Source organism: Hydra vulgaris, chromosome 11 (genome assembly GCF_038396675.1).
Source record: "Hydra vulgaris chromosome 11, alternate assembly HydraT2T_AEP".
Taxonomy (NCBI): Eukaryota; Metazoa; Cnidaria; class Hydrozoa; order Anthoathecata; family Hydridae; genus Hydra; species Hydra vulgaris.
The window spans coordinates 26,579,438-26,592,500 of NC_088930.1; the positions used below are offsets into that span (position 1 = coordinate 26,579,438).

The 13,063-nt window shown below is 26.4% G+C and overlaps 1 protein-coding gene across 2 annotated transcripts in view; it reads right to left on the bottom strand.

The window, feature by feature from the left end:
* Positions 1-310: 310 nt before the first annotated feature.
* Positions 311-13,063, bottom strand: part of LOC100210878 (uncharacterized) — a 108,271-nt gene continuing 95,518 nt past the window's right edge. For both annotated transcript variants that reach the window (XM_065810615.1, XM_065810616.1), the window contains 6 exons: positions 3,778-3,893; positions 3,480-3,687; positions 3,176-3,346; positions 1,643-1,711; positions 1,296-1,525; positions 311-1,100 (listed from right to left, as the gene is read on the bottom strand). In XM_065810615.1, the coding sequence (XP_065666687.1) occupies positions 984-1,100; positions 1,296-1,525; positions 1,643-1,711; positions 3,176-3,346; positions 3,480-3,687; positions 3,778-3,893 (911 nt within the window). In that variant the 3' untranslated portion in view covers positions 311-983. The remainder of the gene's footprint in view (positions 1,101-1,295; positions 1,526-1,642; positions 1,712-3,175; positions 3,347-3,479; positions 3,688-3,777; positions 3,894-13,063) is intronic.

The window sequence follows — 13,063 nt, forward strand, 5'->3', positions numbered from 1 at the left end:
AAATCAGCAAAATAAAACACTGTTAACTTATGCGGGGTAAAAGAAGTAGTCTATTACAATAGCGAAAAAGAGAAAACAAAAATAAAAAAAACAGTAATGCTTACGTAATGATAAAACGTAAGTGATTAGACCGAATCTCTGAATAGTGAAATGTAAAATCACAACGCCGTGAGGTCATTTCCCTAAAGATTTGATTAAATCCCTAATCTGTTTTAGTAAAATGATGAAAAAATAATGTATAGATATTAAAAGCATTTATTTAATAAACCATGTATTATTAAATGTAATGTACCTAATAAAACAATAGTCATTAAAACACAAATTATCTATTCGAAACAAAAGAAACATAGATATAGTTAACAAAAAAAACATTATAGCATTATAACAAAAGAAACATTATAGATATAATTATAGAAGAAACATTATAACAAAAGAAATATAATAGATATAATTAACAAAAAAACATATACACATAGCTTATATTTTTAAAAATAAAAAAGATATTTTTGGTGACATTTAAACACTTTTAGTGAATATAAATAAAAATGTTCATTCATTCTTATTAAAGCACGTTGTTGATTTGTGGCATCTTGTGTTCATAACTTTTTTACAAACACATTCTTTTATTTTATATTGTATTTTAGATTGTTCACATGAACACTTCTTAAATTCTTGACCTACAAATAAGGATAATTTTTCTGCAATCTCACGTAGATTGAGGTTGGTTTGTGGAACTGTTTTGGTAAATGTTGTAATTTGTTGCTATTTGAAGAGCGTTTCTCGGTAACCAATCTTTTTCAACAAAAATATATCTAGATTCTACTTAACATTATTCTTAATTGTTAATAAACTCTTATAATTTGTACAGGTTACACATATTTTATTGTTTATATAATAATATACTTTATGCTTACTTCTGTAATAATAAATATAGAAAGTATATCTAAAAACCTTCTATTTTTAGACATTAAAAGTTCGATAACTTATTGGCAACTATTTATCAGTGATTTCAGTTGTTCGATCTTGCTTTCGGTGTTAGCAACTCTTTTTAACAAATCTTCTAAAGGTGAATCCGTGTCGTTGTAAAGATTAAGAATAGCCTGAAAATTTGAATCAAAAAATCAAGAGGATAGTCTGAAAATTTGAATCAAAAAATCAAGAGGATAGTCTGAAAACTTGAATCAAAAATCAAGAGGATAGTCTGAAAATTTAAATCAAGTATTTGCTGAAAGATTTTTTTTTTTGAAAAAGAGTTTTTTTTTTTTTGAAAAATGAAGAAAAAAATTCTTTCTTACCTTTTTAACATCATTAAGAAAAACTCCTCCTCTGACAATGTTAAAGTTAGGCATATTTGAACGTTTGTATGCTGTCATTCCATCTTCATGAAGGCGAGAAATATAATCTCGAATACTGTTTTCTTGTTGTCGCTTTAATACAAACTCCATTTGATTTTTAAATGCAATTAAGCCACGTTTTTGACCGTTCATAAAGATTTCTTCAGATTTAGTATTCCATTCATTCAACCCTTAAATATTCCATTCATTCAAAATGTTCTCCGTTCATCAAGTCAAAAATAATGGAATCATTTAAAGTAACAAATAATATTTAAACATTCCTTGCTAAAAGCAGGTAAAAACCTCACCCTTTTTGACAATGTTATACCAATACAGCATGTCTTGGACATCAGATACTGATAAATTTGTTCTCATTTCTGCAAATAATTAAAAAACTAGAAATATTTAGAATAAATTAATAATTAAGTAAAGAAAAAAAATATTTCGAAATCTTTCCTTTCATTTTTACCATAATGTAATATAATCGCCACAAATCCAATTTTATTGGGATCCCAACAAAATTGACAACAAAATGCGATCTTTTGTTATTGTTTTTGCTAAGCATGTTTTATGATGAACTTAATGTACTAAACTTAATGTACTATTGGTATTAATATCAAACTTTTAACATATATTTAATTTAAAAGTTATCTTAGTGACAGAGGAGAATGGTTTTGACTAATAAACAAGAAAACATTTTTAAATTGACTGGGTGAAATCACAAAATAACAATCAGATTTTAAATAAAAAAAGATACCAAACGAAAATCAAATAAAAATATATCAAACGAAAATCAAATAAAATATATCAAACGAAAATCAAATAAAAATATATCAAACGAAAATCAAATAAAAATATATCAAACGAAAATCAAATAAAAATATATATAACAATCTGAATTTGTTAATTCCAATTAGTCCAATACTTATAAAATATACAATATAGAAGTCAATAATTGTGCAAAAAAAAACAACAAGCAAATTATTTAATGTGGACATATTTAAATGATAATAATATATAATAAAATAAATTTTATAGATAATTCGAACCTAAGATAATAATCAATAAAATCAATAATAATAATAAACTAGATACTCTAGACGGACAATCTAGAATCTGAGGAGCATGGTAAAAGATAAAAATATTGCTATGGAAATGGTACTGAGATTTCTAGAATGGCAGTACACAAGTTGACGAAAAATGGAAAGTACCGCGCCTATAAGCAATTGTGGTTAACAACAAATCAGACAATGTTAAAAAAAATAACAGCCAAATAAAGAAATTGAAAAAAAGCACTAGATCCTACTGTTGGGCACCAAAATGCTGACTAAATTGTTCACTAACGTTTTTGCGAATCCTTGAACAGTTACAAAAAGATATTCTATTAAAAGATCTAATATTCATCTTCAAAAAAACATTTAACTTTTATATAAATATTTTCAAACTAAAAGTGCATTTTCAAAAACACTGCACAACATTAACAACGCCATTTGAAATCTAAAATGTCAAGCAACACTTAGTGCCATAAGAGTTAATTCTTTTGCATACGAGGAATGAATATTTTTATTGGTACAACCAACAACCACTAGAAGAATTACTATTCAAAGATTTATGAGGAAACAAGTTGAGAGTTTTATAGCAGAGTTTTCCTTCTCCTAAGTAAGTTTATTACCTATATAATCCAATAATAATGAATATTAAAACTTGTAAGGAAGGGCATAATGAATATTAAAAATTTAAAAGCAAGAACGTAATATATATTGAAATTAATTAAAATTATAAGTAAGAACGTAATGAATGTTAAAATTGAAAAGTATTAACGTAATAAACGAAGTACTAACCTACATCACTAATTTTCTTCTGCATATCGGTAAGCGTAATTATTGACATTTTTTTGTTTGATTGAAACATTTGTCTTTGATTATCAGCGGAATTTGTAAAGATTTTCATTCCTTCTGTTAGCTTTTCGTATTTTTCAACAACCCTCTTCATCTGCTTGCATGAATCTAAATCTAAAACAAAACAACAATATATGATGTTTTTGGAAAGAAATAGATAAAAAAAAAGTAAAAAAATAAAGTTTATGAAAAAAACTTACTAATCTTACTAATTTAAATAAAATTAGAAAAAAAAAATGTTTATTACTTCCTTTCTCTGCTGATTCTGGTTGGTCACTATCGTACAGAGGAACGTCTTTTATGTTGTAATCAAAATCTTGCAGTAGACTCCAATGTGACGAAAACTGAAAAATATACATACTTTCAGCTGACTGACGATCATACAATGGTTCTTCCAAAATTGATCGATACTTAATATAATCATTTGTCAAAATTGATCCCCGAGGTATTGCATCCTATAATACAAAATTGACAGAATTTTAGTAATTATTGAATAAATCTATTCGTTTATCAAAATTAAAATTAAAAATTTTAATGTATCATACTTTTATATTTTTTGAAAAAAAGGATCGCTCAGCAGTTGCACTCTCAACTTGAACTTGAAGATTGATCATTTGTGTTAGTAATTCGTTATGTTGGTTCTTAAGTTGTTCAGATATTGCTATAATAAAACATTTCATTACATTATTATTTTTCTATAATAAAACATTTCATTACATCACTATTTTTGTTATAATAAAATATTTCATTACATCACTGGTTTTGCTATAATAAAACATTTCATTACATCAATGGTTTTGCTATAATAAAACATTTCATTACATCACAGCAATGTGGGACAAAACCGTGTTTTTTTTGCCAAAATTATTTTTTTAACTTTTTTTATTAGAACTGTTACAAATTAGTTATACAAACTCTATAAAATAAATATCAAACTCATATTTATTGCTAAAAACTAAAAAATCTATATAGAAAGTTTTTTTTTTGAAATTACAATTAAAAATTACAAATTATGTTTGTCTTTATTCTCGAACGTGGAACTCTTGTAAATAAAAAGTTCAGCAACACCCAGAGGAAATTTTTTTTTTACAGATGAAACAGTTTTTCTAAAAGATGAAATAACTGGATCAGATGTACATAAAAGTCTTTTCATTACATCTTCATTTGTCTTTATTCTTGAATTTTTACAGGAATGATGTTTCCTATATTTTCTAAATTCTTTATTTCTAGCTTCTTAAGCTTCTTCACTAAATAGACCTATTGGCAATAATAAAATTTCTATTACTTCTGCACCGTAAATTAAGATCTCGGCAAGACTCTGAGGCATGTAATACCAATGGTATAAGCTTGAATAGTGCTTTGCAGTCTCCAGTCAAAGTAAGCAAAACTTACTAGTATCTATTTGAAATCCACTTGATATGCAAACTAAGATTATGTGCAACTTTACAATTAGTTCTTTCTTTATTCCTGTAATTTCGGAAAATTCATCTTCATTTGTAAAGGCTTTTCAAGCTGTATTGCCGTCATTTAAATTTCCAGATCCTCCACATTTTGGGTACTCAACAATAAGTCCCATTTTTTGTTGAAATCCTTTTTGTATATTTATTTTTTGTTCTTTAACAAGAGCTTTCTCTGGATCTCCTCTTGCTTGCCATTTTTTGATTGGTACCTTATATGAAATATGAATGGCACACTCAAAAATTCGTATCCATGAATGACGGTAAAAAATCCACATTGAAGCTCATCCGGTGATTAGGGAAGTTTTGTAACTTTGTCAATGCTGTTCATGTCTTTTGGTGAACATCGACATATAGAGCAACATTGACTAGAGCTTGTACCATTCGATAAGACAGTATGGACTTTGCCATCTATCATTGTAACTTGAATGATATGTTTGATTGAAATAGACTAGCCATTAGATAACTGAACACAAGTTTCTACAAGATTCAAGATCTCATTTTTTAAAGCAGTTTCTTCAATGAGTAATAAACCATTTTTTTCTTTTTCAAATTTAAATCTTAAAGATCAGCAATATAAAGTAGAAGAAGGTTTTGGATTTCTCCTAATAACAGTTTGAATTTCTCTATCATTAGTTGTATTCTGAACTGGAACAAGGCAAGTTAGAAACAATGATTCTTCTTTTTTCAAGTTGCAAAGACTTTCAACAGACATTTTTTGTTTATATATACTTTGGCCAGTAGAGCCATCAAAACCTGCTTTATAATTAAGAGATACCAGGTCACAGTTTCTTACCATACATAAAACATTATTTTGAACTTGACAAAGTCTTTGAGCTGTATGGTCACATAAACTTTGCAGTGGTATACTCGCAGTATACCACTGCAAGAGGATTGAGAATTTGCATTCGGTATGGTTATTTTGACAGCAAAAAAATCATTTATATTAAATTCATTATCAAGCCATTTAGCATTGTTTTTAATAAATAAAGATTCTACGTGTTTACAAGTATTCCAGCGCAATTTAAAATGTGCTAAAAAGTTCTAAAGTCTCTTAACAATATCATTGTTCTAATGAGAGGGCAAAGAATGTTAGTAAATGGCAGCATGATTTCTCAGTTTCTTGAATAGAAATGTTATTATCATTTAAAGAAATGTAAACATCAAAATATTTCATCTAAAAACAAAATTAAAATTGTTGTTTCTTCCAGACATCTGTACAAAATTGTAGAAAAGTTTGAACTTTTTTTTTGTGGGAGGAGGGGGAAGGTAGCAACAATCACCATATATGGAACAAAAAAAATTATTTTATTGAAACCATTGGTAAAGAACAATAAAAAAAATCTTTATTTGTATTTACACACTTTGCATAATTATTTGTAGTTAAAAAATTATTACAAAATATTGAGTTTTAAGTACTTATTAAAAACGTGTTTTTGCAATAAATACTATGAAATAAATATGATTTATTTGCAATAACTTAATTTATTTCAAAAAGTTACAAAATATTTATGATGCATGACTATTTACATACGTTGAGCATTAGTTTTACATAATCAAATGTTTGGAGGATATTGGAGGATGGTTTATCTGATAACTAATAGTAACAGTTGGTAGCAAAAAAAATCTCAAAACCTGTCTGTCACTGATGCATAAAAACTAAGGATTACACTTAGGTTAAATTGTTTTGAAAAGTCTGAGCAAAAAATAATTTCGATTCAAATAATATATTTTAAAATAATACTCAAAAAACTAGGGTTGGAAATTTCCCGGCAATTTTCAGGTCGAGAAATTTTCCTGAAAAGTTTGGAAATTTTTAAATAATTGCGCGGAATATATTTTTTTAAATTTTATATTTTTTGTATTGTTTACTATTACCTTACTTTTTTAATTTTATATTTACTAATATTAAATATACATACATACATATATATATATATATATATATATATATATATATATATATATATATATATATATATATATATATATATATATATATATATATATATATATATATATATATATATAGATACATATGTATATATATATATATATATATATATATATATATACATACGTATATATATATATATATATATATATATATATATATATATATATATATATATACATACGTATACATATATATATACATATGTATATATATATATATATATATATATATGTATGTATGTATATATATATATAAATTTATATATGTATATATATATATATTTATATAAATATATATATGTATATTATATGTCTGTGTGTGTGTGTGTGTGTGTGTGTGTGTGTGTGTGTGTGTGTGTGTGTGTGTGTGTGTGTGTATAATGATAATTGGTGTTTGACATAATAAATTGCTGCCATGCTCTTTAACATAACTGCAAGGAATACAGGCTGTATAAGAAAAGCTTGAATTACTTTATAGGAATTGTTGAATAAGAAGTTGTTTTAGTTAAAATGCAGACATATATAAGTGGCACTTACAGCATTTTTCAAAAAAATATTTGATGCTTTACTACTCAAGCACTAAAAGACTTGCTGAAGGGGAAAATGAATTTAATGCAATTACGTTTGAGAAAATTTGATGCCAAAATTTTGGATTATGTTTAACTATCTTTCAAGTAAAGAATAACTCAAATTACTTACCACCTAACAATTACATAAATCTTGCTGAATTTGATCATCCTTGTAAAATTTCCTTGTAAAATTTAATGACTAAACATGACACTTGCAATTATAAGATTGATGAGAAAAAAATGCTTTCTTAAAGTTAACGCTTTGTTCTAAACCTGTGCACAAATGAATCAGAAAAAAAATTTGCAATGATCACAAACTATTCAAAGAAATTCACACATGATGAAAATGATGATACTCACACATGATGAAAATGAAGAATGACAATGGATTTTGTAGTTTCTAGAACAACAAAATTTTTTTTTTGATAATTTCAAGAAAGGAGCAATATTTAAACAATGAAATTCCTTTTCCTCCAGAAAAAATTTGTCAAAATAAAAATATATAAGGAATTTTCTTGGATTCTATTAACATAACATTACTTTATATTATTTTGTTTTAAATAATTTGAGTTGAAAATTAAAGTTTACACTAGTTATCTTAAGTGGAAATTCATCAAAATTCAATAATATATTTTTTTGAACAACTCTAATCAGGGATGCGGAGTCCCAAAATGACTCTGGCTTTATATCTCTACTTTTTCCAAGTCTGTAGTGTCCAGAAGCTTTAAACATGTTTGTTGACTTATTATCTTCTATAATAAAAAAATTCATGAGATTCAATGACTTGAAACTTATTGTTTTTAAGCCCAGAGTCCTTGCCGTCATTATACCTAAGGACTCAAAAACCTACTGTTCCTCTAACCTAAAAGTCTTAATTTTTTTTCTATTAGTAGTCCATAAACTTATTTATATTTTTAGAGCTCCTGAATACCAAAAACTAGGATAAAGTAATCTTTTTTGTGACTTTCAAATCCGGAGTCCTTTTTTGGAGTCCGCATCCCTGACTCTAATATATATATACAAACTGTCTGTTTGAAGTAAGGAATAAGTGTAGAAATGGCTGGTGTGCAATAGACTTACCATGACCCATAAAATACAGGTCATGGTAAGTCTATTGCACACCAGCCATTTCTACACTTATTCCTTACTTCAATATTTTTTTGTAGGCGGTAGAAAAATAATTATCTAAATGTATGTATATATATATATATATATATATATATATATATATATATATATATATATATATATATATACATATACATACATATATATATATATATATATATATATATATATATATATATATATATATATATATATATATATATATATATATATATATATATATATATATATATAGAAAAACTATACAAATTGTCTATTATTTTTTCATAATATAGGGTGGGGAGGGGTAATACGGATAGAATTTTAGATATATTTTTTTCTAACATAATTTTTTTTTTAGTTAAAAACCACCATAAAAACTTTTGTTATTTTTCTTTACATTCAGGGTGTATACAATAAAATCACAATGAGTAAAACATAAATATATTTTAAATAACTAACATACTAATTCTCTATTAACAACACCTATCATATATCCAAATTACCCCACTGGTGGGGTAATGCGGATACTCATTATATTTGATATAAGGATACTCATTATATTTGATTTGATATCACACTTATTGCTTTTCACGTATTTAAAAAGTCAAACTGTATTGGTTATTTCAAGCAGTTTTCTTTTACTTACTGATACAGTCTTCTTTTCAGCTTTATTCTTTTCAGCTTTATTCTTTTCTTCTTCTTGTAATCTTGCGACAACATCTTGTGCTGTTAAAATTTCTCCCTTTTTGGCCTGGACACATGCTCTACGTTTTTTTGAATTTGCAAGTGCTGTCAGTGTAGGTTGACTTGGGCTAGGTGTAAGTACAGAATCGATTCCTCTCTGCAGATTTTTCACAACATTTTCTTTTTTGTTAAACTTATCTACTTCCTCATGCATTGGCTGCATATTCACTATCTTTTTCATAGGTTTTGATTTGTCAACAAGGTAAAGACCACTACCATTAAAACCACTTTTCAGGAGTTTGTTATCTATCTTACTGATAAGAGCTTTTAGTAAAGTTGGAAATACAGGCTTGTCAACATTTTTATGTCTGCTTTCTCTTAACCAATCCTTAAGGATTTTCTTCCAATGAGATTTCAATGGAGCAAAAAAACCAACATCAAGAGGTTGTAATGCATGACTTGTGTTTGGAGGTAAGCAAAGTAAAATTATATGATTGTCTAGAGCCTTTTTAACAGTAGAATATGTTATATGGCTGTTGTGTCCATCACATAGCAGCAAGACAGGCTTTTCATAATCCTTTACATGTATAATAAACCTGTCAATCCAACTTTCAAAAATATAGTCCTCCATCCAACCGGATTTTGTTACACCATACATTGCATTTTCTGGTCCATTTTGACACCATGCATCATAAAGGTGGATGGCTTTGTAAACGACAGAGGGAGGTAGACACTGTCCATTTGCTGACCCACAAAACAGTACACTATAAATTGATTTACCACATGATGGAGCAATGTAATAGGCTGTTTGTGATGTTTTACGAACAAAGATTTTTCCTGCTGTAAGATCTGTACGTAAACCTGTTTCATTTAAATTAAATATGCAATGCGGTCTATCAAATAAATTATTATCATTTAATGTCTTCTCATATAACTCAAAAAGATCTGTCAATGTTTTTAGAGAAAGATCATTAGCTCTTACTTTTGTCAAAAGTTCAGGTTTTCTTTTACCAAGGACTACATTCCATTGTTTTTCAAAAGACATGCACCAGTCTTTCCTGGCTTGTCATCTTTGAATGGAGTTTTTTTTGCCAATAAATGTTATATAGGATTTAACCATCAGTTTGATATCTTCTCTATCTTGTGGAAAACCCTTATCAGCTAAGTACATCAAGGCTTCTACTAGAAGATTTTCCTCAGTATTATTTAAAACAAACCCACGACCGCTTCCAATTCTTTTGTCATTCCTTTGGATTTGATCATGGGATCTTCTGTATAATGTCCCATAAGGAATCCCAGAAGACTTTGATACACTGTATACTGACTCTCCTTCCTTAACAAGCTGTATGGCAGTCATTAGTTTGCTGTGATCATATGTACCAATAGTCTTGCGTTGGTATTCACGAGGCATAATAATTTATTTCAGTTTTATTATTTTATCTAAAATAATTTAAAACAAACTTTAGTTATATAAAGTCTATAATTTAATTATAACGTAAAGAGGAATACAAAAATAAAATATAAAACATTTAAATGGGAGTTTAAATTTTACCCTAGCCATTCAGGGAAAACAAATTTGAACTATGATCTTAATGTAAATAGTTCAGAAGCATTATATAAAACTATTATATGTCATTGAAAAATGTAATACTATATTAAAAAGCAAAAGTGAGCATAAATGTATATTTATATGTCGTGTAGCTTGTGTTTTTGTAATAAAATACTATAACGTGAGTAGGATTTTATATATTTTATATATATCCATTTTACCCCACTATTATTTTACCTGTATATCCATTTTACCCCATTTTAGATATTTATCAATATATAAGTTCTCTTACCCATATTTATCAATATGGGTAAGAGAACTTATAAATTAAATTTTACATATTGTTACATCATGGTCCAACTAACGAATATACATCAGTAAACTTCCATAAGTAATATTACTGAAGTCTGCAGACAAAAGTTTTAAAACATAATGTTTTTTATATTTTTTTCAAAACAACGTGTTTTATATATTAACTCTTTATGTAAATCAAATATAAACATTGTTAACGCAAAAAAAAGAAGCCAATTTTGTGTAGAAACTGTTGGTAATTTTCAAGTTTTAGAATTATGTATAGATAACTTACTCCATGGATACTTATTGAATATATCCATATTACCCCAACAATTCATATTACCCCACCCTACCCTAATTTTTTTTTCATAAAATAATTAACTTTATGGAATTTTAAACTGTAGTAGGCGTTACATGAACTGCTATTTATCAGTGGTTCTGATATTAGTACCTGTCTAAATATTTAGAATACTTGCTTAAAATGTGTTGATTAATTACAATCAGAATAAAAATTTTTAAAAACATGTGGAAATAGACTTAAAATATGAGGAATAATGGACTTACCATGACCCGTATAATAGTGGTCATGGCAAGAATTCCACACTGACTATTTCCATATTTATTTTTGTCATTTTATTTCAATAATTTTTAGTAAGTGATAGAAAAAAAATATCTTTAAAATTTTTGTTAATGAGTTAATGATTAATGTTCAATATTTTATAACTTCTTATTGTAAAATTCTAAAATTCTATAAAAAAAAAACAGGGACAGGCTTATTCATTCTTTCTTTATTAGGTTTCTATTAAGTTTCAGTAAAACTTAATAAAGAATACTAAAAAAAATTTTTCCTTCATTATTTTCTATTAAGTTTTAGTAAGAGGCCCCTGCCTTGTTAACTAATTTTGAAGAAAATAGTTAACAAAAACTAATTTACTAATTTTGAGTTTGAATGTAATAATCTTTTTTTCTACAAGAGAAAAAGTTGTCTCCTTAATGTGTGTTAAAAAAAGTTGTCTCCTTAAATGTGTGTTAAAAAAACTTGTCTCCTTAATGTGTGTTAAGAAAACTTGTCTCCTTAATGTGTGTTAAATATGTTAAAAAAAGTTGTCTCTTTAATGTGTGTTGAATGTGCAGACTTAACTAAGTACTGAAGCACATTGTTAACACAAGTATCTCTACCATGAGATATGTGCAACAAATTTCTCCCAGTGTTTTGATGTTTTAAAATGTTTTATTCTTTTTCAAAAATTCTCTCCATTTCATTTGTTATAGTATATAAAAACTTTATATGTTATGCACAGCTGTTTCACTCAATATAAAAAAGACCGTAACGTCATGAGTTTATCAAAAAAATTCACAAACTTTAAAGTAATAGTAACTTTTTTCTAAAAATGCTTTTCATCTTCAAATGAAAAAAATATAAAAGATCCATTTTTCCTTGTTAAATAAATATTTACATTAAGCGTAATAAAAATAAGTATTGCTAAAATATTGTTTATGGTTTAGAATCACTTTTCTAGTTTTCACATGTTTTGTGGAAAACTTGAGTTGGACCAAACTAAGATTTGATAACATAGCTCTGTACTTGATAGTTAAAATTTGGAACACAGCCAATAATGTCTATTCTATTAAATTCATTTGTCACTCAATTGATTTTTTTATAAAAAGACTGTTTTTAAAGCATTTTTATTTTTTAATTTATCGTTTTTAAATGCAAAACAAAATTTTTTGATGGATGATATAAGTTATTGAAATTTCAACCTCTTATGCAAATGAAAATAAAAAAATTATTTTATATAGCCTCGGCTATGTTATCAAATATGTTTTCAAAAATATCATGTTTTACAACTAACCTTGTTAGCTTTAGGCATATATTTGTGTTGACATTTTGTTAAAATGACGTAACCATTATGAAATATGTCCCAAACTATTTATTAACAAATTTTTTCCAAACAACTGTTTTGGCAAGTCAATTTTTGAAGTATAAAGTAAACAAAGTTAGGTGGAATTTTTCTCTTTGGATTATCAAACTAATATCAGATAAATTGTTAAATCCACTTTTATCTGATGCATATATTTGTTTATTAATATTACTTTATTTGTTAGTATTATATTTATTAATAAGTCAATTTTATTTTAATAACTATGTATTCAATTAAGAGGGAAATTTTAAAACAACACATTGGATGAAAAAGTGGTTGGAAAGATAAGT